Here is a 27,824-nt window from a genome sequence, read left to right on the forward strand (position 1 = left end):
GAAACAGCTTTTTTAACATCTGGATTGAAAAATTGGGAAAAGTATATGTATGTTGCTGATGAATTTCACCCTCCTGGAAATGTTTTATTTCAGCTGTAACTTATTATCCTATAGTTGCTGAAACAAAAAATATAGTATAATGAAGTCTGGCTGACACTTTCAGTTTTTCCACATGGCGTACTAATCTGGAAGTTGTTGTGGTGTCCTGGGGGTTTGGATGTAGAAGATAAGAATTGAACTGTTAGAGAAATCTGCCTTAGTTCTGAACTGTACTGTTATGGAAAATTTACTGTTATCGTAGCTATTTTCTTTATGCATTAGCTTTTGTCTGGGAAGTGTTTTTTCTAATTATTTTGACATTTTAATTGTTTTCATTATCTCATGATGAGAGGTATGATCTCACCATGTTTGATGATGACATCACAATATAAAAGAGAAGATCTTTAGTCTCTGTAGACATGCCCAGAGCTTCTTAGAACTGGATTTCAATTCATGTACATGAAGTCTTTGGTGTCCTGCAGTTCCTTCTCCTGTCTCACCACTGGAAGGGTTAGTGAAGCGCTGTAACTCTGACAGAATGAAATTTCAGTATGGTATGCCCATAATAGGGTGGTGAACTTCACTGAAACAAGGCAACAACAGAATAAGGGTCAACTCTGAGCCAAATGACTGCACAGCTCTCAAAGTAGGAGAGAGTGAGTGTGTGTGTAGGGTTTTTCCTTGTTGACTGGTTAGAGATGTACAGAAGGTTGTACACTGTGTCATAATAAATGCTGTCAAATGTCTACTCTGACCAGCTGAGCTAAGCAGTAAAAATTGTGAGGTCTGGGTAAGCTTATAATGAAAAGCTGCTTTTGGGTAAAGGTGAGGCAACCTGATGTATCTTGACTTATGGAGGCTCAAAGGACTCAATTTAAATTTGATGGGCTTTACTTATAAACTATGTTAAGATAACTAAAGAAAAATTTTTGTTGAATTGTAAAGGTTTGAATTTCTCTTTGAGATGGACATAGAGGTGCTGTAGGTAGTAGTGCTCATTTGAACTTCATGGAAACTGTTGAACATCTTGGGTTTGCTCTCTGGAATTCTTTGGAGTGATCAGAACTCAGCCCTGTTTATTAAGAGACAAAAATTCTCAAGAAAACCAGAAATACAGTTAATGGCTTGTGCTATTTATAAGTAATAATAGCCAACAAACTTAAAAATGGTGAAGATATTTTTTTAAAAATCAACTTATGACTTTGTAGAAGAACAAAAAAACCTTATTTTTGCATAACTGCTTTCTTTTTAACAGATTATGGAAGAAACAAATACACAGATTGCTTGGCCATCTAAATTGAAGATTGGAGCGAAATCGAAAAAAGGTATTTTATCTTGTTCTTTTTATGAGGTGGGATTAGTTGTTAGAGTAGTAAAACCACGGAATAAAGAAATTTATTTTTAGAGTCACTTTTATCAGTACTGGACACCTGAAATATTTTCATTTCAGTCTGCTTTTTATAGAAATTTCATGTTGATGTTGTCTTGGCTTAATGTAGGTATTTAATATACAAACCCATTCTAAGGAGTTTGCAGTTCTACAAGTACCTTATTATCAATACTGTTGTATTCAGTGTATTTAGCATGTGCTAAATATAGAATTATAAAAATAAAAGAATTAAAATAGAATTATACAGCTTTCTGCTGTATAATTCTGCATCTAATTGGAGCAACTTCCTTATTTTACAGCAGCTAAAGTCAGTCTTTCTGGTAACATTGCAAATTAGCGGGTGTTCTGTGGGGTTTTTTGTTTGTTGCTGTGGAGTACAGAGATGTGTGTTGGTCAAGGCCAGCAGAACAAAAAATACTCATTGTGTCCCTGGCAGAGACAGCCTGCATGCTTTTTTGGTTTCTTTAGGAAACCTGAGTTGGAGCTGTTTCTTAGGAATGACCAGTATTATGTGTTTTAAACCATGCTTCTTTTGGAAGTCCAGCCTGTTAGTGTGAACTAAATACACAGTCTGAGACACCTCTTTTGGAAATGAGCTGCCTTGTTCTGTTCTTAAGGAATCATAGCTCTGACTGAATGAAAGTAATGCTTCATTTCTCTTCTGCATGAAAAAATGAAATCGGGGTGATTTTTAACCTTGACTGTATTTCTGTTCAGGGTGATACACATTAAAACCCAAGAAAGTGGAGATCAAATGATTTCTCTGTACCTTATATTTAGAATGTGTAGGTGGAGACGTGGGCTAATAACCTTTGTAAATGAAGGTCTTATGGGAAGAAAAATGATCTCTTTAGAAAGGTGCAGGATTAATAACATTTTTATAGTGTAAAGTGAGATTCAGTCTCTGATGTACTTTGCCACATGGTATTAAAGTCCAAATTGATTTAATTCTTTTTCCCCCACTTGCATGGAAAAAATTCTCACTTAAGCAGGGAAAATGGGGAAGGAATTCAGACTGGAAAAAATGAAGATGTTATGTATGCATTAATGTGTGGAAGTAACATTTGTAGTCAGTGCAAACCTGTGTTCTGCCTGTGGTGTTCTGCGCACTCTGCCTGAGGTGCTGTGAATTGATGCACAGCTAAAGCTCCCCAGGGAACAGAGGCATGAGAGTTTGTTTTTCTTTTGAGGAGAGAAAAGAAGTAAAGCAGTACCTCCACCTTTTTTTTCCCTAAATTTAAGTGAGCCTACTTCTGAAGATGAAAGGTGGATGAAAGACCATGAAAAGAGGGGTAAGAGAGGTGTCTGTCTACGGGTTGTTTTTTTTTATTGGTACTTTGAGATGCAGCTTTTTAAGTAGATTAATTTGTGAATTTATTAGTGATCTCAAATAGAAGATAATGTGGTGAAGCTCTCTCAGTATATGGAATGAATTTGGATACCAAGGGAAATAAAACAGCTACGAGTTATGAGCTGATAATAAAACCAAAAATTGAAGGAAGGGAACACATAATACAGCTGGGCATACTGAGTGTATCTCAGTGGGAATGATTATCCTGGAAAGTCTTTATGCCAAAAGAAACTTCAGATAGTGATGGGCTGCAAACTACACAGTTTAGCAATATGCTCTACTATTAAAAAAGGTGTTTCAAATGCCTATGGATTTCGGGGTGGCTCCAGAGTTAAGGCTTGTACTCTCTGGCTATCTTTGGTCTGCTAAATTGTGTATATGTACACTTAAGATAATAAATTACAGTGTGTGCACAAAGAACCCCTTAACCTAAAGGTTTCTATTTCTTGTGAAATAAAATGTAGTTTATATATTCTGTTAACAGTTGGTACCAATTGTTTGCAATTCTGTAACTTTCCGTTTGCAGCTACAGCAGCTGTTTATATAGGGGAAAATATTCCAAGTGTTTAACATACTCTAGCTTCACTTAATGACATTTTGTGATTGAGAGGAGAGTCTGCAGCAATTAACTGGCCGTTATTTGTCCCCTCCAGGGACTTGAACTCGGAACATACTTTTTCCCTGTCCCTTGGGCTGGGAGCTGAGTGCCTGAGTTATCCAGCAGGGGAGTAGCTTGCTGGGATGGATGGAGAGCCTTGTACCCCAGCCATGTGCTGTCCTCTGTCATAATCAAGCAATAGCAGATTTTTCATACAGTTTTGCAGCTTCACTTTCTGGGGGTGTGTGTGTGTGTTGTGGCCTTTGGTCATTCACAGCTCTCCTCCCCAGTACAGGGGAAAAACAATAGTGAGGAAAACACATCTAGTTTTGCTTTTGTTTCTGTGATATTGTTCAGTCTGTCATGAAACACTCGGGGCTTAATGTGTTGCTTTCTCACTGCTGTTGACAGTTTTGTTTATTTGACACCACTGATGACAAATCAATAAGGACAGACTACATGTTTTCTTTTGAATGGAAACACAAAGGTATTGAAATTGCAGACAAGGTGGAAGTAAGGTTCAGCAAGGATATAAAGTTCTGCAAAAGACCCAGAATCCTTTTGTGATCTTGTAGAAAAAAAATGCTATGATGAACCTGGAGCACTAAGAGTAGATGACCTGTAAGTTGTCAAATTGTTTTGTTTCTTTGTTTAATTATGGATTACAACTTTTAAATTGATGATTGCAAAATGCTATATATTAAGTATCATAGTGGTAATTCATTAATTTACACTTGATAAATATTTTCTGATTTTTTTTTAATTGCAAAAGACTAGTGTCTGGATTTAACAAATACAAAATTTAAAATTTTGCCAATTAAAATTTATCGTTTAATGTGAAATTTCTGAAATAGGTCTTTGCAAAGCTAGAATTTAAAAATAAACCAACAAACAATTATCTACTCTCAGCAGTTTCATAAGAGCCAAACAGGAATTTCCTGGTTTTAATGAACACCATATGCTACAGTCTTGCTCCAGTGATGAGGGGTGAGGAGGGTTAAAGTATTTTGAAATAAATGTTTACAAAACACAAGCAGATATAAATCTTCCAGTAGCATCTTAAAGCAAACCATTTGTTCAGGTTGACAAAGAAATCCCATAACATTAAGATTTAGAGAGGGAAGTGAACAATTTAAAGCTTTTTATGAATGATTCCTGTCCATCAGTAATGAAAGAATGGGCACTGGCATGGTTTGCTCTGCTTTGCACTGGAGCTGTGGAGTTCAGGGTGTACCAAAACCTCCTGTTCTGGAGATTTGAGGTCTTCTGTAGTGAAATGAGTTAAAGATCAAACTGAGACAGTAACTTCTGCTCTCAACAGACCTTTTCACTCTGTTATAGTTACTGTTCCTTAGGAATGCTGTTAATTGTCTTTTAAAGATTTATCTAGTGGTATAAAAGTATCAGTAGATTGCCAAATCCTAAATGGTTAGATGCTGTAGCTCCACAAAGACCTTCTAGACAGGCATAAGCTAATGGATTTCCCCCCCCCTCCATTCCCAGAATACTGACCTGTCCTGTTCTTCTTGTCCAGCCCTTTCTGCTGTGCTGTCACTAGTGCTTATATTGCCACATGGGGGGACTAGGTTGGCTTAAAACTAAGCATGGATAATTTTTTATTATTGGAGAGGGAGAGTTCCTTGTGCATTTGCCTTAACCCTCACTGTATCCTCAGCCTGTTGCACCACATGTCTGTATGAACCTGTGATGCCAAATGCATTGGGAGCAGGTGAACATCTTATTACTCACCAGCAGTGCTTTTGATGGTAATTTAAGGTGTTCTTTAGAAAATGGCTAAATGGGAGTTCATATTCACTCATATTCCTTACTACATTTTATTTTTAAATCCGTGTGTCCCTTTGTATTTCAACAGCCATGAAGAAGTTGCAGGATGTGTGTGCTCAGCGTGCAGACAGCCTTGGAATAGCTTTTGGGGAAAGACCAGCATGAGAATCACATCAGCTCCTGAAAACTGAGGGGCTCTAGGCAGGAAGTCATTCAGAGAGTTGGAGCAGGGAGAGATATTCTGAGAAGTTAAAGCTGTAAAGGGAAATGCAAAGTAAATTGAACTTACAGAGCAGGGATAACTCTGGGGTTTCTTTCACTATTCACTTTTGAAAAGAACTTCTCATACTCTTTTTCATTTGCTGTTATTCCTGTATTTTCACTCCTCTTCCATTTTCTTCAGATTAGTCTCCAGCTCTTTATCAATATCATCTCTTGAAGTTACCAACTTATTTCTTTTCCTTCTCTTTTGAGCTGCTCTTATTTTATTTCACCTTTAGTTTGCCATTTCTGTTTTTTGGGGGGTTTATATTGCTTTTTCTTTGTTTTTGTTTTTCCTCTTATTAATGATGCTTTTTTAGTTGGTTAGTGAAAATCTAGTCCATGTTCGGTGTCTTTACTTTTTCCTCACCTGATTTTTCCTTTTACTTATTTTTTCATAGCTTTTAATATCTTTTTAAAATTTAAACTTGCTTCTGTTGTCAAAGCATTTAACTACATGCTATTTTTCGTTAGCAATTCTCAAACTCAAGCCAAGTACAGAGCATGTGAAATTTATATCCAAGGAGAAACACAGTGATACTAAAGACACTGGAAAGAAGGCAGCAATAATTAGAACTGGGCACTGCTGACATTCATTGCCCTCAATTTGGTTTCACCTTTTTTCCGTAAATTTTGCCTTTTGCAACCTGTCTTGCAAACAGATTCCAGTATTTTATTCTTTGCATCTTAAACTGCCAAGGTAATATGCACAATGCAGTTAGCAGCTGTAATACCACATTTGAGACAATTAACTATACAGAGAGACTTCAGCCAAATTAGTAAAACATCGCTCCCATTTACTGGAGTGTCGTTTAGCACTTTGAGCATTGTGATAAAAGCTAGAGGCTGATTTTTATTTTTTTTTGTTGTTGTTGTTAAAATAGAAATGTCACTGTGTGATGAACTCAAGGCCAAACTTGGATGCGAGTTATTGCCTTAGATATCAAGAGTAAGCTAAAATGTTTGTGGCTTCAGACCTCTAAATCAACTTTCAGTTGTTTCCCGGTATCGTAATAAAAGCTGAAGTTCATATTTTCAGATGAAACAGGGAGGGAGAGAAGAAAGAACTGCAGTGTAAGGCTGTGCAGCCTTATGAAAGTGTGCAAATACAGTGCCAGGTTATTTCCTCTTTGGCACAGGTTTTCTGATAAATCTCAAATCTGATTTTATGCTTTTCAGATAGTGTATTTTTTTCTCTTCAGACATACTTAGTTTTCCCAATTCAGTTTATCAGCACAATCTTTTTTTGAAAAGAGTGCAGACTGTGCTAAATCTCTTACAGTAAGATGTACGGTGGGTTAACATATGAGCAGTTCAGTGTTGTGCTCACCAGTTTAGTGTCCCCTGTGCAGGCACTTCATCACTTATACACGTGTTCCATGGAGAGATTACATCATTTCTTAAAACATAAGTGCATCCCTGTTATGCAGCATTGCTCTTGGTGTTGGAGCTGGTCTAACTCCCACATTTGTGCAAAGGAGAGACTGCTTCTCTCACACAGAAATATCAGTGAAACACAGTGCAAAAAAGCCTGTGGGTAACACCTCAAATTGTTTGCTTCAGTATATTAATGGATGCAAGTATGACTTTTTCAATGCTCAATGTTCAAACCCAATATTTTATTATAAAATATCAGTGATAATGGAAGAATTCATAATCTTGCACAGCATTGTTTTGTAGGAGTTGTGTGAGCTTTAAACAGTGCTGTAACCTCTTCTGGTTTGTCTGGAGGGCTCTAGGTTCCCCCTAGGGAAAAAAACCAACCAACAAAAACCCGCAACCCTAAACCTCACCAAACCAAAACACCCCTAAGCAAAGCAATGGACTCAATGAGGCAGCAGTTGAGAAACTTTGAGTAGAATAAAAATGCCTGTGTGGCATAAAGTGGTTTTGGACTCTTGCTTCAAGAGATTCTGTCTCATTGCATTGATGATGTTTTGTAATAAATGCAAAGCTTAAAGAAATGAATAGATTTCTCTGCTTTCAATTATCTCTGGGATTGCTGAAAAGCTCAAAGGGCTTTGGTCTGCGCTACTAGACTTTAAGTTAGTTACATACTTAATTTTCTTCTAGATACCAGGTGGCTTGGTGTACTTCAGTGGCTGGCATGTTTGCAAAGTGCAATTATATAACCTGAAATGTTCCCCAAGAAACTGGCCAAGTCTGAGTTTAGTCAAACAAGAATAGAAGTCGCTAAAAATTGCGTGATAGTTTAGGCCATTTACTTCTTTGTCGTGGATAACTCCTAAATAGAAAATGCTATGCTCTATATGTGTGTGTGTGTGCATATCTTCACTGAAAGGGCGGTTAAGCCTTGGAACAGGGAAGTCCCATCCTTGGAAGTGTTCAGAAAACAAGTAAATGTGGCACTTGGTGCTGTGGTTTAGTTCACAAGGTGGTATTCAGTCAAAGGTTGGACTGGATGATCTTGGAGGTCTTTTCCAACCATAATGATTCTATTGATTCTCTATAGAATAATGACTGTTAGGATTGCTTTATTTTTAAAATCTTCAGTGTTTTTATTTTCTGAGTCTTTACATATACATATTGTCCCTGCTTAATATAGTTGCAGCTGTAACACAGCTTTTTAGTTCTCTGTTTTCCTTAAATGACTTCATTATGCTGGGCTCAAGAGATTAGCTTTTTTCCCTTTTTCACAATGCATATATATTTTGCCTGATTTTAATTTTGTTAAAAAGTAATTTGGAACTAGCTGTACTGTGGAAAAAAACTGCAGTTATTGGCAACACAGCATCTATTAATTATCCTTGCTGAGCTCCAAGATCTTTGCCTTCTCATTTTGATTGTAGCCATAGAGGTGTAGTTTCTTGTTAGTTTGGATTTCTAGATCAGAAAAAATCTGCCACAAGAAACCAAAAACTCACCACAAAAAAAGGCAAATAAACCCCACAACATCCCTACAACCCAGAACCCAGTACAGGGATATGGAAATCCACTGATTCAAACAGCAAGAGTTCTTCTGTTATAAACTCTGTCCCTGAGTGTTGCTTCCAGTAGTGGTTACATTATCAATAATGGTACAATATCATAAAACCATTTCTGAAAGTGTTCATAGAAGTGAATGGTTAAAAGAAATTGCTTGGTTTTATGGCCTTTATTTGTTGGGGGGGCGAAGGTGGTGTGGTTTTTTGTTGGGGTGTTGTTGTTGTTATGTTTTTTGTTTTGGTGGGGGTTTTTTAATTAAGGTATAAAATGTTTTAAAAATTGACCAGATAAGAAAATCAAACCTATTTTGGTTCTGTGTTAAACTTGAGTTGATCCTGTCAGGTTAACTTGGCTATGTGTGCTGTTTATGCAAATGAGGGAGTATAATATCAGCTTTTGTATTTGAATTACTGAATTCAGGCTCAGCAAGGATAATTAATTAATGCTGTGTTTGTTTTCCGAAGAAGTTAAAGGTTGTATGTTTTTCAGAGATGGTTGAAGTTGCATGGAAACATTTGCTTACAAAGGCTACTTAATTACACCTGATAGGGTCTTAATTCTTTGAATATAAAAGTGAATTCTGCTACTTTTGTAACAAGTATGCCCATGTAAATTGTGTGATAAAAATATTTGTTTTGCAAGTCCTCTTATAGTTTCACTCACTTATTAAATTGCAATGTCTTCATTCATAGCCATATATAACCTCTAAAACTGCATAAAAATAATGTGGTGAATAATGCTTAAAGAAAAATACCCTTTACCATAAATTACTGTAAAAGGAATGGATAGTTTGTGTTTCTGTAAATGGAGTAATGCACTGAGTTTTATTTTGCACATAAGTCTTAAATGCTGAGTCAACCCCACCTGAGAACATCACAGAGCATCACAGAACTATCAAATGGTTCAGGCTTGTTCATAAAACATGTAGTGGTAGTTTTTTGTAGTTTTGGTCAACTCCTGCTCTTGACCTACTTTCATCTCTGTTTCTAGTAACAATAATTAGGGAAAAAAAAAAAAAAACAAATCAAACTGATAGAATGGAAGCGAGTGAATGTGGGATGTATCAACTAATTTTCCCCACCTTTAAATTCAGTGCTATGAATAGCCACTTAATTGGCTTAGAGCCTGAAACTCCAATTATAAAAAGATGGTGGGGAAAATTAATCAGGTCCTTGGAGACCTGCAACGGTTCGTGGAATTTTTTTATGAACTTGAGCTTCTCTTCCACTAAGATGTTTTTGAAAATTGTGCCAACTGTCCTGCAAGGCTGGACCCTAACTCTTGGTAGGAACCAAAACCTACAGAGTGATGTCCTTTCCTGAATAACCACAGCCTGTAATGTGGTCTTTAACTAAGGATGCAGAGTGATGCAGAAAAGTGCATTCTAAAGTGCCTCGATGATTAAGCACTTACAAACAGAGGTAAGTTCTCTATTGGTTCATGATCAAGTTGTAATTTGTTTACTCTCAGCAGCGATTTCAGTGTGCAGATCAATGGAGATGTAGGCTCCAATTGCCCAGAAAGCACTGTACTGTATACCAGCTGGGACTGTGCCAGCAGTTCCATTGCTGCTGCTGATCCAAGGATGGGTTTAGGCTCTCCCAGGGCTGTTGGGTACCTTCCCTCGTTGGTGTGGATCCCCACCTTTCCAGTGAGGAAATAGTGCCCTGTGAGTTAACTGATCCAGTAAGGTGAGTGGAGGTGATGATTTGAAGCCTCTGCTGTGGGCACCTGTTCCCTCAGGAGAGGAGCTCTTCACCTGCCTGCACAGAGGGCAGCAGAAAGATGAGCCTTTGTAGTCACTTCATGTGTCTTTCCCAATCTCTAACTGGAAACAGGATCCTAGTGCATCAGTTTGAGACAACCTCTTGTAACAGCAGTAGGCACAGTAGTTTTTGATCACACACCCCTAGGACAGCCTTATCCCTTAAGTTGTGAGCAACCATTAAGGTGCACTTTGTGCATTTTCCAAGCGCATGGGGAGGCACGAGTAGTAACTGCTTTTGTTAGAAACAAAATCAGGGGAGACAGAACTGCTTTCAGAGCTGGTAAACAGCACAGTTGTGGTCTTATCTCCCTTGCCTTGCTGCGTGCCTAGGGTCTGTGCCTCTGCCTCCATAGCTACCTGCTAGGCAGCCCAGCCCTCCAGCCTGGCGTGCCCTCGTGTCCAGCCCACAGACAGAGGGGGCATTTGGGGCCACTGGTGTATTGAGGCCAGGGCTCTTTTGTCAGCAGAATTTTTTCTAAAGCTGTTTGGTTTTGGTTCCCAAGGTATAAACTTGTAGGTCTGACTTTGTACCAACTCAGTAAAAGTTTTTTCAAAAATCTTGGCATTTAGATGCCTTTTCCTTGTTGGTGCCCATGACAACAGAACCATTGGTTTGGGTATTCTGTATCAGCTCTCTCTGTGGGCAGCAAAATTCCTTTGCAGCTTTTATTTGACCTAACTAAGACCAGGAAAAAAGATTCACCCTAATATGCAATTGTCCAGCTGATAACTGTGTACATAAGTAGATTTTTTAAAAAGAATTTTGCTCATATCTTAGAAGTAGCTGAATCGCACATATGTTTCTGCAATGGAATTGAAAGTTACTCGTGCCAGGAGATAAAGGGTGCTCTGTAATGTTTCTTGAAAATGCTGACAGGATTTGGGGGATGGGAAGATAAGAAATTATCTCTGCAGTTGCTTCATAAAATAAAATTTCAGTCAGATCTGGTACAAGATCTAGTAAACTCCGAGTTTTTTGTGTTCCTTACAATGGCATTAAACTTATTTTTGTGCTTGACCTTTCTACAGCAAAAGTAATGCTATTTTGCATTTTCCCATAGGTAAAAATTCATTAACTTGATAAATGGGACATCTTATATACCTTTTTTTTTTTTTTTTAAATCATGCAGTGTAGGTGAAACAAAATTGAATAGTTAAATAATCTAATACAGAATAGCTTTGTTTGCAAAGTTGTTTAAAGATGAAGTACTTGCTTGATTATTTTATTCCTTTCTCTAATTATGATGGATTCTAATTTGTGTCCTCTGAATTGCTTAAAACTGGTTTATCTGACTTGATCTTGGGCTGTGGTAAATCAAATATGCGTTTTCAAAGGAAATAAGATGGTGAAAATTTGTAATATCCTGCATCATCATCACTGACAATTATCAGAATATGGAAGATACTGGTCAGATCCTTAACTGCCACAGAAATTATCTCAGTCTGTCAGGCTTTAGAGCACAGCTCTGGCTGGAGTCATCTGCTTGTAATGCTGTGTATTATCTGCTTGTTAGCTGGCAGTTCTCCTTTTTTTTTTCTTTAGAGAAAGGATTGTTCATCCTCTTTAGTATTCTCCATAAGAGAAGATGAACTCCTGGTTTCAAATGTCCATAGTACCTTTTTGTCGTTTTGTTTATCACCGTGTACTTTTTCCTGTGTTTATTTGGAGAAGTGTTGAGAAAGATCAAGTGTCATGTTTCACCATTCTTTAAATATAATGTACTCCTGTTTCTATGTGTTTAAATCACAATGGTTTGAAGGTTTCAAAGGATGTTGAGAAGTCCTTGATTCCAGTCTAATGTTATTGCATGCAAACATATGGCACTAACACGAAAAACTGAGTGTGCCAATTTAAACACATCAGTTACACATTAAGCATTGGTCAGGGAATGGAGCTGATGTGTTAGGTTAGTAAACATCATTTAAATTTTTGTTTTGATTTGCAACTAAAATGGCTTGAGTGGAGGAGGCCAGAACCCTCCAGCTTTCAGAAGCACAGAGAAACTCGGATGCGCAGCAGAAATCTACTTTGGGGTCTTGTCACAGCTTGGAGGGGAAAAAAATCATATGTCCACAGATATTACTGGGGAGAACAATACCTTGAAGGAATAATACCTAATGTGTGATATTCTGTAACTGACAAAAAAAATTGTATCGTTTTTAGAGTTTCTTGATACAGTGTAGGTGCCTTCCAAGACCAATCTCACCCAAAGAGAGACAGTGTCTCACCTGGTGCCTCAAGCTTTCCTGTGGGCAGTAGCACTTGCAGGAAGGGCTGGGGACTGCATTCTTCTCTCCAAACCTGTGCAAATCCTATGAACTGTCTAGAATTGCAGTGTATGGGAGTGTTATCCTATCTCTGCAAATCTCACATTGTAAATGAAATTCTGGAGGGGAGGTTGTAGTTGCTTTGGTTTCAAACATTCTTTATACTTTGTAGTCTAAATATAGATTGAGTCTGTGCCAAAGATCGAGTGCAAACATACAAAACCATCATTGATAGAAGTTCTAGTGTCTTTAATTACTTCCTCTGGAAACTATAATTTGAATCATATGATATTTTGGAGTAGCAGCAGGAGGGAATATCTGAAAAATAGCTATAATTTAAGCTTTTCATCTCTACAAACTTAACTTGGTGTGAACTGTGCTAGTAATTTCATTCCTCGATTATTTGGCAAGACCAACATTTCCTGTAAAGCAGGTCAGATCTAAAAAGAACAAAATCTAGGGCATAACTAGTGTTCCTGTGATTTTTTTTATTTTTTTTTCAGATTTCTAGCACTTAGAAAATATGTTATTTTATGGCAAATGTTTGTTGATAACTGGTAGTTGTGGCTGTGTGGCAGCATTGGAGCTGTGGGATTGGTTTAGTTTAACTGGTGAGACCAACACCATCTGGCAGTGTTCATCAACCAAGGACTGTTGGCAAACGTGTACTCCCTGTATTAACTCCTGTCGAAGGAAAAGGCAAACGAGCTCTTTTTAATGGGAGGAAAGCTTTGGGAAAGGAAAAAGTTGGAAATGAAGTGAAATGGGGGAAGTGAAAGACACGGAAAGGAAATGAGAGGCTGTGAACAAAGTGAAGGCAGTTGGAAAGAGATAAATCTGGTTCAGCAAAGGAATGGCAGGAAACGTGAGGTTAGAGTGGGAGTCTTAAAGAAATGAGGATTTTGAAGGATTAGAATAAGGAGTTAATGACAAAGATGGTGTGAAGACAGATAGGAGGTGGAAAGAGGAAGATGTCACAGCAGGACCAGGTGAAAATGTGTCTACTAAAAAGTGGATAGGAGGATTCCAGCCCTGGGCTCATAGGTGTTCATGAACTTCAAATATGTATCCTAGTCTTAGAAGTTACACACAATTTTGAGGTTCTTCCTTGATGAATATCCTGGGTGAAAGCTGGTAAACACTGTGGTATTGATGGACATGTCTATTCCTGTCCTAGACCAGTGATTAAATACCTAACATGTCACTTTTCTCACCTAATGTCTTTGCGCAGCTTCCATAAAGATGCGATTTTTGATGACTGCGATTGCAATTTGTTAGACATTTAACAGATGTCTTTTTTATTGTATCAAAACATAAGTATGATTTAAAATACCAGGAATGTACAAACATTAGTTTCTTGGCCATGGGATTTGAGGATATTGGCAATTTCTACTAAAAAAAAAAAATAATCACAAAACAGAATCAGAATGTGTGCAAGTAAACCAAGACAGCAATAAAAAGGATTAATATTGAGTGCAACTTTCATCCAGCGTATTGGATTTGTGTCCAGTGCAATGCCAAATAATGTAAACTTACTGATTTCACAACACTGGAGGAGAGCAATAGCCAAGAAACTAAGCTGAGAAAATGCTGGGCTTCAGGAAAATGTTTTATGGAACTTGCTTAAAATACTCAAATGCCCAACAGCTCTCACTGGGATTTCTAGGAGGAAATTTGTCGTTCTGTGAAGCTGTACATGTGCAAAATGCGTTCCCGTGTGTAGTTCTCCTCCCCTGTTTCTCTCACAGTGAGTGCAGTGAGCAGCTAAGCTCACCTTAGCTCTTCTGCCTCTGGGTACTGCCATGTGGAGGGTTACAGAGGTGAATTGACTTGCTTACAGATGTACATTGGGTCACTTCAAAGAAATCTGAACAGTCAGAAGGAGTCTTTGCTCTCTGTGAGTGGAAAGTACCCAAGAAAGTACCTACTTGGGTGTAGTATTTGTTGTTTTCTGCTTGCAGGAGATTTGTCTGAAACTTAAGTCCAGTGACTTTCTATCCTTTGAAATGTAGCGTCTTTCTTTCTGTTAGATATCGGGTTGCCCAGAGGAGCTGTAGATGCCCCATCCCTGGAAATGTTCAAGACCAGACTGGATGGGACTTTGAACAACCTGATTAGTGCAAGGTGTCCCTGCCCATGGCAGGGGGTTGGAACGAGATGATCTGTAAGGTCCCTTCCAGCCCAGATCATTCTGTGATATTCTCGGGCTCTGTCCCATACTGTGCAACTTTTTCATTGAATGTTAATTCATGGGATAGTAGGTATTTATAAAATTTGTAAGTGGCATCGAGTTGACAGAACACAATTTATGCTCAAAACAAACTGAAGAAACAATGGAAAACGAGTAACAACTCAATACAGGCTGTTTGGAGAAGAAACCTCAGGTGCACAGTATTCAAGGGGTTTAAACTTCATGGTGTACAACAGAGGAAACAGGCACTGGAGTGTGATGCTGTATCTGAGAATAAAGCAAACTGGGTTGTAAATAATATATAGAAATATCTATCTTGTGCAACTTAGTACTGAAAATCTTAGTACAGATTTTCATCTGTGAAATCATAGTAGTTACCAGTGCTGATTTGCAGTTTAGAGACAATCCAGGGGAAAGCAAAGGAGATACTTGAAAACACAAGTTGGGAAGAGTTTAAAAAAATGTAATGTTATATATAAACTAGCAAAAAGGCTATGTGAGTGTAGGAAAAAGGTGATTGCTATCAGTGTCTGTTTAGGTCAGGATTAAAAACAAACATTTGTCTTAGAGATTCCTCTTGGAGGACAAAGATAATTATTGCAGTAAGTTGCATGAGCTTTGGAGTCCCTACTAGTGGAGATTTTTCAGGACAGATTAAATAGTTATCAACAGTGCTCTAATGTACTAGATCCTGCCACAAAGGTACCTTAAATGATCACCTGTAATAGCTTAGTCCTTCACTTCCGAGACTTCTTAAAAAAAGAACTGATCCCAATTCAGATGCTTACTGAGGGTTGCTGCAAGAAATCCCTTTAGAAAAGCCACAGTGGTGCACATGGGTGCACTAGGGAGGGGAGCAGACTTCTGGATTCTGTAAGTAAAGATGGAGTTGATTCCAGAGTGAGGGGTTTGGAAGAAAAAATAAACCAAAAAATTAATATAGAGAAGGCTACTTGTAACCTGAATTATTGGTAAAATGCCAGACAAAGATATAAAAGCTTATGACAAAATTGGTTATGCTTTTAATCAACTGACTCATTATATTAAAGATTATTACTTAGCTGTGTAAGTAGTATATCAGTCCAAAGGAAGCATTTTCAGAAACTCACTCTTTCCTTTTTTTTTAATTTTCCCCCAATCTACAATGGCAGACAGGGATATTTTTTGCATATTTTCTCCTTCTTTCTCTTTTGTTATTTTCGTAAACAAAACTTTAACCCCACTCATTGCCAACATCAGCAGCAGCTGAAAATGAACATCTGGTAACTTAGATTTGAGTGCCCAAATTGCAGTTCCTATATCTGTGCCTGCAAGTGGTGTCCTTTGCTGTTCTGTTCTTATCTGTTGGCAGGGGAAAGATGTGGGCAAGAGCTGGGGGGAGAGTCAGTGCTGGGGCAGAGTGTGTGTGTGGGGTGCACATTCCTCACAGGTGAGACTCTGCAGAATATTTTAGCTTTTTTTTTTTTGGTTTAAGTTCCTGCCACAAACTCAACCATGTGTAGTTGTATTATTTCACTACCAGTACTCTCCCATTAGCAGTGCCTGGGTGTTTAAAGGCAGGTGGTGACTGCTGTGGTGTCCCAGCCACTTTTGCCAGTGGATGGCAGGGGACCCGGATTTGTATCTTCTAGTCTAGTTTTTTTTTATAACTTGCCATGAGTGACAATATTTGCTTATTTTGGCACCAGAAATGCATGCATGCAAATTATCCAGTCTTTGCTGAGTGGCTGCTCCCCTTAGGGTGAGATGCAAAGCTGGAAAAATTCTGCTGTTTTTTGTGTTTAGGATGTTTGGCTTGTGAATATATTGAGGGAAAGAATCTTTGTAAGTTTAATAGTTCTCTATTAAGTACCTAAGTCACCTTAGGTACTCACTGCTAAGCTTCCTAATTAACCTACAGACTACCTGTTGCAGTTTAATGATTGCTTACCCTAACACAAGTTTGTAAATGGTAAATATTTTCTGTAATGTGTTACTGAGGCAATCAATCCATAATTGACTTATATTTAAAGTGAGTTTCTTGCTGACATTGTGTTTATTGTTTGGAATGCCAGATTAATTACGGCATGTATTGCAGTTGCTGTATTATGAGCTCCATCTGTTTTTTATTAACTTTCTCTGTAAATGAGAAACTGTCAATGTGTACTGTTTCTTATGTTCTGAAGAAAAATTCCCCCAAACCCTATAATTGTGTACTTTAAAAATTAAAGAACCGTTGTGTTCAGATCCCAAGTTCGTTTATTTCTTTTTTTTTCTGGAGCAGCTGACTCAGGCAGAGATGACTCCTCCCTGTTTTGTAATAAATAAATGGACAGAAGAGACCATCCCAGGGCATTTGAAACTTGGCCACAGGAGTTCGTGTTGAATCCCTTGGATCTGAGCAGTTAGACACGCACAGATCCACAGCAGCCCTTGTGCCAGCAGCTGGCAGCAAATCCTTCATTTACTGGAGTTATTTACATGAGCCACTTCAGAAACCAGACCCATCCATTAATTTTCCCCCTTTGCGTGCAGTGTAGGTGACAACCAAGAAAGCTTTTAAAGTCACATTTGCCTGAGTCTTTTATCTTGTTTGTTGTTGCCTTGTCAATTTTTCTGTGCTCCGGGGGGTGTGTGAGCCCACTATAGCCATGAGTGCTGTTTCTGCAGGGAACTGTAAAATCATTAATTGCTATTGTCTTGGGGGAAGATAAAATACGTTTATGGTGACACTGGTGAATATTTTAAGGAAACGAATTCTGGGTAGCACAGGACTAGCAGATGTGCATTGTAGTTCTAAGTACACTTATGAAAGAGTGATTTGAACTTGGTTCATTTCTGTAGGAAGAGTATGAACAAGATTTTTGGGCTTTTCTGTGTTTAATCAGGACTTGCTGTGCTTTCTGTGAAGAACAGCAGTTTGCTTATACTTGGACAGATAAGGGAGAGGCAAAATACAAACACAGTTGTAATATGAAGGGAATTATCAAGGGGCTTAACATCCAGTCAGAGTGCTTGGCAGTAACTGCAATAAAAACTGAAATTTCAAACTCTGGAATGCAGTAATATAAACTCTTATTGCTGTAATTGTACTTGAGAGTACAAATTTGTCACAATCTTTCAGCGAAAACTGCAATTAGTTGATGTATTGGTTTGGATTTTTAGGAGCTTCTAGCCATTAGCAGATACGTTGCAATCAGCTCTGCACTGCATTTATATGCAAACTGGAGAGTGAGATAGTGTTTTGCTCTGATTCTCATCTTTCTATTTAAACTCAATTTTTGGGACACGAAAAGCAATTTTTCAGAATGATTGCTGAAACTCACCTCACAGAGATGCTCTGCAGGTGATTAATTTCCCAGAGGGGAGTTTTGCTCTTGGTCTAATACTGTGGAGAGAGTGACGGACAGAAGTGATGCAGAGAAAATTCATCTGAGAACATCTCAGGAATGGTTTCCTGATTTAAAAGGCAACACTGGACATCTTTCAGGTGTTTGGTGGTTTTTTGTTTCTTTCTTTCTTTTGTCAGCATATCACAAAGAAATTACCCTTGCAGGGAAACAGTGTGGGCAGAGAGTTGTTTACTTGCTATGAACCCTTCCTTAAAAACAAAAGCAAAGCTTTTTGAGTAGGTCACTGTCCTTTAGGAGTTGAAGGTTCTCTTCCCAGGTCAGCTGCAATCTGTGAGTCTTGCTGGAGAAAACAGTTTAATATCTGTGAATAAGAATAACCTTTTTCATGTAAGATATACAGCTGTTACAGTGTCATATGAATATTGCCAAGAAATGGTGAATTATTACATGCTTAAAATTCTTATGTATTCACATAAGAAATTGTTTGTATAAAACCATCTAGAAGGTTTTAATAGTTAGAAATAGTTGTCACCAAAGGGACAGTCTTTTTGTTGATGAGGTGCATCACAAGTGGGTTTAGAAGGAAGATAGAAACACTACTTTCCCTATCTGCCTGTTTGCTTTTTTCTTCCTGGAGACTACAGCCTGCACAGCGGTGATGCATGGGAAAAGCTAGTACATTGCCATACTGGCTGTAAAAAAAAAAAATGTTCACTTTTAGCTTTTAGAAAATAATAAAAGAAATAATCCAGTTCAATGAATGGCAGAAACTAGTTGGTAACAAACATAGCAATTTTCGAGTCAAATTTCATACACTTAATATTATTGTAACTTTAAATACATATTGATATTTCACATTTCAAGCCCAAAATTTAGAGATGGAATGTATGTGATAATGACCTTTGTATCTCAATGAAAATGACTGCCCTCTTACAGCTTCACAAAAAGAGCTAAGAGGGATATTCTTTGTTAGTACCTACCTATTGTAAACAACGTAATTTGTATCTGGTACATGGAAATTAAAAATAGGTAGTGAATATGATCTGCTTGTATTGGAATTCCCCTTCATAAGAGCCTAGTAAGCCATTAAATCAGTATTGCTGTGGAGTGCTAGACTAGGGTTTTACTGAATTGTCAGTGCTGTAAGAAAACCTCTGTGTTGTGCTGCTGTGAGTCCTTGTCATGCCTGTCTCTGTCACATCTCTGTGCCCTGGCACCCCCCAGGCAGCTGGTGCAGATACTTAGTCACTAGAATTTATGAGCAATAAGACCTTTCTACGTACACAGCTCTTACTTTTATTATAAAGTAAGAAAAAGTAAGTACAGTCAATAATGTCCTCGAGATGAGTAATAAAAGTTCTGTTAGAGCTCACAGTGCATGATCTGATAATGCCTTGCTGTGACTTGAAAAAGGAATGGTTGTCATGTACTTGGTGTAGCTGTTGCTACTTCGTTAGCTCTCAAGAAGACTGTTCAGGTGCTTCTTTATTGGACTTTTAATTTTTCTCTTTATTTAGAAGTAACAAAACACACAAATGTAAATCCCTACCTGTTCATCGGGAATACAGTTGAAACAATCCCTGAAAGCATAATAATCCAGGAGAGGAGAACTTCTTCTGGGGAAATGCATTTCACAGTGTGATGTTAAAGCAGAGAAAGTAATAAAGCATTTGTGATGACCAAAAATATTATATTAGCTGTCTCTGTCTTTAGTCACCAGATGTCTGATGTCCTGTTGAGAACCAACTGTTTCTATATTTGATAACATTTCATTTCATTTCACCCTGTTCTCAAGAGGACAGTTCTGTTTGTCCTGGTCACCCAGGTGTGTGTAGTGCATTAGTCTTCGCTGAAGACTCGCTGCATCCTCCTGGCCCAGCCCCAGAATTGATGCTTCCCAGTGGCTCTGTCAAAACCAGCTCACACAGTGCAGTCAGTTGGAGCAATAAAACATTAAAAGGTCCACCGATCAGGGAGCAAGAAGGTGCAAAGGGAGTGTAGTTGACTTTGGAAGTGGGAGCACTGCAAACAAGGTTGAGCCCCAGGTGTGCATTTATGCCCGCCAGTCAGATGATGGGTTTTATTTAGCAAAACACAGTCAGAATGACTTTTTTGAGAGTGCTAGTGTAAGAAACTAAAATTATCTCATGACTTATGCATCAAAATGGTAACCCTGAGTATGAGTTTGTGTGCAGATATAATGCTGTTATTTTTGTTATATTTGATAGGAATGTTGTAGGTTGTTTATGTCCTCTCTCAAGTTTATCTTATAATACTATAGCTATTTTCTTACCTTTATTTCTTATTTTCTTTCCCAAGGATTGTGATTCTGTGTCTGTGCTTTGAGATACAATGGCAACAGACATTTAAGTAATGAAGTGTGAATTCATTGGTTCCACGCTGAAAAAACAAGATATAACAGACTTTGTGTCCTGCTGAGAGATTGCCTTGCTTTTTTGGGTGGCTGTTTAGGCTAAAGGCTGGAGAGCAACTGCCCAAGAAGCAGAATTGCAACATGGTGTCTGCCTTTTGGTGGCTAACTGCATTTACAAAATGTCCCTAATGCCTTTTTTAGAAAAAGTAAAATAAGGAATTTAAGCAAATTGTGATGGTAAGAAACTGAAATTGTGTAACTCAAATGGAGTCTCTGGGTGACTACAATTAATTCATTCTTATTTCTTCTTTTCAGGTTTTCTTCTTCTTCTCCACCTTGGCCTTCCCCTTCAAATCTGGTCACTTTTCTGTCTAAATTGCCATAAGATCTGTTACCTCTTCCTTGTCTTACCTCTTTGCTTATGCTTTAAGTGAAGTCTTTTCAACTTCTGTCACTGATCCCGAAATCCAGTCATCAGTAGTTTATTTCTCCAAACATAGGTGCAGGTAATCTGTTTTTTTAAAGCTTATCTGATGTTTCTGGCTAATTTTCGCTTAATTCTGGGCATTCTGAAGATGAATTTTCAGTGTTCTGCTGGGCTTTTTCAAAGCCACTAAGAGACCCAAATGCGTGCTTCAGCTCTGATTTAATGTACAAGTGCATCTCATTTCATTTGTGACTGTACATTAAACATATTTCACTTTAAGGAGCCATTTTATGTGAAGTAGCCCGCTGCAGATTTTGAAGTTTTCTTTTGAGCTGCACTGAAATCTTTGAGAAACAAGATTCTTTTCTTTGCTCTGCCAGAGGCTGCACAGCATTTCTTCGTGTTTCTGTGTGGGTAAGGTCAGTGTCTTTACTCAGTCTCAGCATTGTGAGTATCTGTGTATGTCTGCCTGTGTATGTAAATGTGTGTTTTCAGTGTAGTACTATAAATGGTGGAGAGGAGGGAGGGAGGGATTGTAGGCTTCGCATCATACAGTTGTTACAGGGCAAGGTTGAAAAGCAATGCTCTCATAGTTAATGCTCCTCGGGTGATTGAAGAACAGCAACCAAACTAAAGGGGTTGTGTGTAAAGGACTAAAAGGACTAAAGGGGTTGTGTGTAAACTGCTTTCCCTGGAGCTGTGGCAGGAGCAGTGCAACAAGTATTTACTTTTTCTCAGCCTCCTTCGCGTGTTCTGAGTTGAGCAGAAATTCTTTTAAAGGTGGTTTGGAGTTAGATGCCAGTAAGTGGGAAAGTTAAGAGTCCAAAAGTTCTGAGAAGACAAAGAGTCTTTCTAGTGTGTGTGCACATATAGGCAGCGGCTCTTCCCAGGGACATTTCATAATCAGTTGTTTGTCCACAACAAACAGATCCCCTAGAATGCCCAGAGCCTCAGGATATGTCTACTCTGAAGACACTATTAATTGCTTGCAGCCCGTGTTGAGTTTCATGATGCTTTGGGTCGGCTTTAGATTGTGCCCAAGTTAGCCAGTTGAAATCTCCTTCAGACATGATGATGCTAAAGTGTAATTTCAACTAAAAAAAAAAAAGACAATCCCAAATGAAAAAAACAAAACCATGTTGTTGAGTGATATCAGGAGCCTGCAGTAGGAAATGGTTCATTGTGTTCTGCCTTAATACATGAGTACCTTTTTTCTTCTGTGGTTTAGATCCTAGGAGATTAAATAAGTGCACTGAGGGGCATTGGAGAGAGGGTGAGAGTTCTTTTAAACTGATAAGCCAACAGCAACAAGTGCCCAAGTGATGAATTTACTTTATTATTCTATCAAGTTACTTTGCACGTACTTGTGAGCATTTGCTGAATGCTTTTAGCCTTAGTGTTTCTTCTCCATGGCAATAGTTTGAGCCTGTATCAAGTCTGTCTTGGCTATTACCAATCCATCTAGTTGGGTCAGTGAATATCTACTTCTGCAACTTGTACACACAATATTTCCTAATTTATTTAAAAGCTTTAAATAAATTGTTTCAATTCAATTACCCTTTTCCCCCATATTAACAGGAAACCTTACTTGACATTGACTTTTTTGCTTAATTCACTTGTTTTTTAGGCCTATGTTTCATCTTCTTGTTGTAGGGTGATTAATGTACTTGCCCTTTCAGATGAGAAACTACCATCTTCCATGCGTTCACTCGGCTTTCTCTTTTTATTTTAACTTCTCATATACCTTAATGTGTTTTGGCTGGTAATTTGGGGGGTAGATATTTTCCTAACTCGTCTGTTAAAAATGCTGGGACTCTGTTTTTGTTTGAATGGCTCAAGTTCAGTAATACTCTTGGGCTATTCAGATCCTAATCAGCCACTTATTAAGAATGACTGTCATCTGCCCTGGTGTTGCCCAGTTGTCTGGTTATTTTTAGAGTGGTGGTATTTGTGTTACTTAAGTAAAGGCTGTTCATCCTGTAAACAAGCTGGATGCATAGCTGTGGTCTGAAGAGCTCGCCCAGACATTAAATGTAATGTCTGAATTGCAGGAGGGACCTACACAGTTAAATGGCTTAATTATTTGAAATCCTTCTCGCCTGGCAAAAGTTAGTGTAGATGCATTTGCACTGGTACAAACATGTTTTTGCTTGGAGGGGTTTTATTTTGTTTACTGGAGCTTTGCACACAATAGTAGCAAGAAAGCTGGAGGCTTGCTGGTATAGCCTTGGACAAAGAGACTGAGGAGGGGAAACCCTGCCAAAGTGTGGAGTGAGGAATTTGAGGATAGGAGCAATAAAAGACCACTTGAAGGCAGGAGTCTGGGAAAATGAAGGCTGTTGAGAAGAATTTCCATCGTTTTCTGTTGTGTAACTTCATCTTTCTATTCTATGTAAATATTTCTCTATTCTGGAGAAGGGGGGGAGGAATTTCTTAAAGTTAATGTTTTCTTTTCCTTTTTTAAGGAAAAATATATTGCCCTTTGAAATTGAAAAGATAAATTACTATACAATTTTTAAGACTTTGCAAGACACTAATAATGTTGTTTCTTAGGAGCCAAAATCTCTTCCAGTGTCTGATACTACACTTGTATTTAAAGCATTAGAGCCCAGAGTTCTGTGTTTACAAATATTTTGCCGAACTTTAGCGTCTTGTGTCTTTATTCCAGGTAGGCACCGATTTTTTTTTTTTTCTCTATCTCTAGGCTTATGTAAAGTATACTTCCAGTTTATTCAGAAGCTTAAAAAAAAGGGCGTGTTGGGTTTTTTTCCCCCAGTAAAAATAGGTATCAAACCCTGTGTTCCTCAGGGATGGAGAATGTCACCTGGACACAAGTGGCATTCTTGTGGCCCCAGTCACAGCAAGAACCAGTTCTGTGGGAATTGGTTGGTCTTGTTCAGTGGGTATTTTCATCCCAGTTGGGGCTGTGTGCAGGTGCTGTGGCCACTTGGATCAGTGTAGATACTGACTGGAGGGTGAATTTATGCTTATCTGTGCTGTCAGTACTAGACAAGCATCATGCTTGTTATACTTTTACACCTGACAATCCTCTTCAGGCTTTTGAGAGTGCCATTTATAGCTTTTGGGACCTGGACAGTGTATTGCTGCTGTCACACCCTGTAGGTATTTCAAATACTAAACATAGAGCTTTATCCGACAAACATTTTTGTCTTAGTACTAAGATGAGGTAGCAATTTTTTTTCTAAATTAAATGCAACTTAATCCATGGAATCAACAGTTGTATCTGGGAAATAAGTGGCAGGGAAATATTTTTTATGTTCAGACCTGCCTACTGGAAATACAGTAGCAAACAGAGGTCACTTGTCAAATGGAAGTACTAAACACCTCAAGTTTGTGGTGACAAGTAATAATAAATTGTCTAGAATCCTTCTTAATCTATTTGGCTCCTTACTGGTGGCAACAGCTTCAGAAAACATTTAGAAAGCTAAAGTCAACTGTTTTAACTATTCCTTTGTATTGATGCACCAAGACCTTACACAGTCATTTCATTCCTACTTACAAATCCTGAAACAATCTTCAGATACTCTCTGGTTTTCTGTGGGGGGAAAGGGTAGAATGGGAACCAGTGAACCTAAATGTCAGAGATCAGGCACAAATCCAGGAGGCTGAAACTGATAAACCATTAAAGTTTTCCGCATTTTTGAGAGCAACTGCAAAGCAAACAAGCTAATTGATTCCATAGGTATATTAAGAAATTTAGTTTCTTTAATACTCAGAAAATCAGGTTATATGATCTAATTGCCTCTCTAAATTTTTAATCCATTCCTGAAATGATCTGTTTGTTGATTTAGTGTTATTTGGGTACCTGTGGGTTTTCCTGCAGATCATACATATTTTCAGTGTACTTTCAACTCCTTCAAAGCCAGTTCAAAGGCTTGAAAAATCTTTTAGTTGCAAGTAACTCTTCTCGGGCAAAATCTGATCATGAAGTTGTATCTAAATTGTATTTCTCTGAAGGAAAGAATGAACAAGTCTCAAAGGAAGAATTTCTTTAACTTAAAACTGAACTACTTCATATCCATTACCAACCACTGTGTCATTGAGAAGTCATGTAAGGAGAGGGTACTTAAGACCAATTTTGAAAGATCTGGTGGCATATTTTAGAATTGTCACTGGCATCAGTGGATGCTTTTTTGCTTTGTGGGTGGTTCTTTGGTTTTGTTTTTAAAGTGAGTAAAAATTGAGCTTTTTTTCATCTGAAAGGAACAAAGAGTAAGTGTAGAAATAGAAGTTGTCAGTATCAACAGAAGAGAGGTGTCCAACTGAGGTGGAAAATAAAAAATAGATCTTCTAAAATGTGTTTTCACCCATGGCTAAACAGATAGTATTATGGAATGGTTGTAATGTTCTTTGGTACTAATAGGATGCCAGGCTTGATTTCAGATATTTTTCATATTTATAACCAAATGTGTATTAAAATATAATGGTTGCAAGTATGTGAAAATCAGCTCCCGGGGGGGTGATGGTCTGGTCTTCTCTTTTTCCTGGTTGCATCTAAAGAGCACACAGAGTGTGCCAGGATCTGCTTCTGGGAATTTCTGACTGCGACATCCACTTCAAATATCGTTCACAGCTTAAACACATTAGAACCACATGGCTTACTGTCAACTTAAAAAAAAAAAAAAAAAGAAAAGAAAATTTGCCTTTAGGACTGTTTTGTTGGGTTTTTGTTTTACTTTGCTCCACTGTTTGAAAAGGCTGAAGCAGCAGATTTTTGAAGCTTCTGTAGTTTCTGTGTGCGTACCATGTTTTTGTGACTACAGTTTTTCCATTTTTAAAAATAAAATATATTTCTCAGAACTCAAAATGCTGCATTTTTCTTGACTTTCACGAAACTTGGCAGTGAATCCTGTGTTCCTTCAGCTGAATGTGCTCAGAACTTCCCAACAGTGAAGACTAGAGGCTTTTTTTTATTGTTGGAATGTAAAGAGTATCCAGGCAAAGCTTAAACAGTTTCAACTTTCAATTCAATAGAACAGGTTTACAATCTGGAGTTGTATTATTTGGCATTTCTTCAGTAGGGAAGTGATTTCAATTATTGAGATGATGGGAAGAGCAGATATGTTGTATTACAGCTATGTTTTCTCCTGCCATTGAGTATATATTTACTTTCATATTCCCTAAGATGCACGTATCTGCCTGTATAATGCATTAGATTAATTCATGAGTCAGAAGAGGGTTGAGAATTATTTTTTTTTCTGAGAATAGTCCATTGCATCTCAGGAGAAAACCCCCTGTTAGATTGCAGAAGTGCAGAGGACTCAAGAACAGGGGAAAGAGGCATCACCTGCAATTTTATGTCCTTGTTTCTAATAATTAGAAACGTGGGTGGTAGTTGGGCATTTTTTTTGTTTGTGGGGTTTTTTTAAATGAACCTTCATTTCATGTTTTGACAGTAATTTTACATTGTGGCACTTTATGCTTCTGGACACCAGATGGTGCTGCTAAACTGGCTAATGTGGAATTTTCACACTTTTTTGCGTAATTGATACTTGATTTAGTTCCAAAGTCAGGTCTGTACTTTCCAACCAGGTATATTCCAGGATGCAGAACTGTTCCTGATAGCTCAGCCCAAAACCTGCTGTTTAAGGGCAGTGGTCTGAAAATCACCATGTAAACCAAGTGGGTTACAGAATCAATATTTTAGATCTCCCTGGCCAAAACTTGCCATCAGCTGGAGTTCCTTCTGGGAATATAGCTTAGTAACAAATCTTAATTTATGTACTTGACACTTCAGAGATTTGATTTATTAAATTGTCATTTAAATTTGATTTGATAACTGCAATCAGAAAACTTCAGGTGGAGGCACCTTCTAGTGCCAGGTTAAAACTGCAAAGGATAGTTCTAGAGACTAATTAAATATAATGAAGTGATGCTGAGGGAGGGTTTGAGTTTGGTGGGGCTTTCCTTAGACATTATCTGTGTTAAGCTTGAGAAAGGCTGCCAAAAAAGCTGTTGCTATTTGTTTGAGAAGACACGATGGCTTAGCTATATAGTTGCACTGCAGACAATGTTTATAATACTGTGATGTACATTTGGCATTTGATTTCTATTAATTTTCACTTGGTTATCGTGTTTAATAAATTCATCTGGTAATCCTAATTGTGGGGCTGAAGGGATGGAAAAAGACACTTGTTTTTTAGCTGAATCCCAAAGGTTGGTGGTACAGTTTTATCACCGAACTGTAAATAATGGGTTCAGATTTATTTAGGCAGGGAGGAAATTTTTTGATAGATTTTACTGTATTTTTCTTAAAAGTTTTTATTTCTTTTATAGATCCCCATATCAAAGTTTCTGGAAAGAAGGAAAATGTTAAAGAAGCAAAAGAGAAAATCATGTCTGTCTTGGACACAAAAGTAAGAAAACTTATTTAGAATGACACCTTAACCCCTAATTTTGTGGTGACATTGATCCCTTTAACAGGCACATTGAAAAGGGAAGGTATTTATGGACACTTTGAAGCAAAGTCTCCAATATATGTCCTACAGATGTTGATATTGGTGTATACCCACATATTTAAACATTCTGCAAGGAACTACTTGCTTAAAGCAGCTTTTCCATATCTGAAGTATATAGAAATAATATTGCCAGCTATATGGCTAAAAGCATACATAGTTTGTTCACTGGATTAGGTTTTTTACTGTAAAATCTGAAATACAACTTCACTGCAAACAGTAGGTTATGCAACCACTTCAGAGAACCTAGAATTTTGTTTCTGCTTGAAATTCAATTTTAGGTGTGTTCATGCAGTTTTATTTCTAATGGTTACTGTGTTCTTACACTCTGAAACATTAGGACCAGAACATCTAAAACATCTAGATCTTGGCCAAGGGTCTCTTTATGTTCATCAGATCTTATTTTCTTGCAGTAGCAAGTCTTTTGGGGCAGTATGTATGGCTCCTGTGAAGTTGTATGGTGACTTTCTGATCCTCTGAACACATTACCAAAAGGAACAGTCCAGTGACAAGCACTATTTTTTGAACAACTATTAATATTATTATGGACTTTTAATAATATAGCTTTTAAGAACAGCTGTAGGCAGTGTTTGTGTATTTCAAAAATTCCTATACCAG

At 37.8% G+C, this 27,824-nt stretch overlaps 1 protein-coding gene across 3 annotated transcripts in view; it reads left to right on the forward strand.

The window, feature by feature from the left end:
* The window catches only part of BICC1 (BicC family RNA binding protein 1), a 102,059-nt gene that overhangs the window by 47,771 nt on the left and 26,464 nt on the right, over nt 1–27,824 (forward strand). For 2 of the 3 annotated variants that reach the window (XM_032695214.1, XM_032695213.1), the window contains exons 3-4: nt 1,295–1,364; nt 27,028–27,107. In XM_032695214.1, coding sequence (XP_032551105.1) covers nt 1,298–1,364; nt 27,028–27,107 — 147 coding nt within the window. In that variant the 5' untranslated portion in view covers nt 1,295–1,297. Of the gene's footprint in view, nt 1–1,294; nt 1,365–20,618; nt 20,810–27,027; nt 27,108–27,824 lie in introns of those variants that run through there. The other variant, XM_032695215.1, reaches the window with a different exon arrangement.

This window comes from Chiroxiphia lanceolata, chromosome 8 (assembly GCF_009829145.1).
Source record: "Chiroxiphia lanceolata isolate bChiLan1 chromosome 8, bChiLan1.pri, whole genome shotgun sequence".
NCBI lineage: Eukaryota > Metazoa > Chordata > Aves > Passeriformes > Pipridae > Chiroxiphia > Chiroxiphia lanceolata.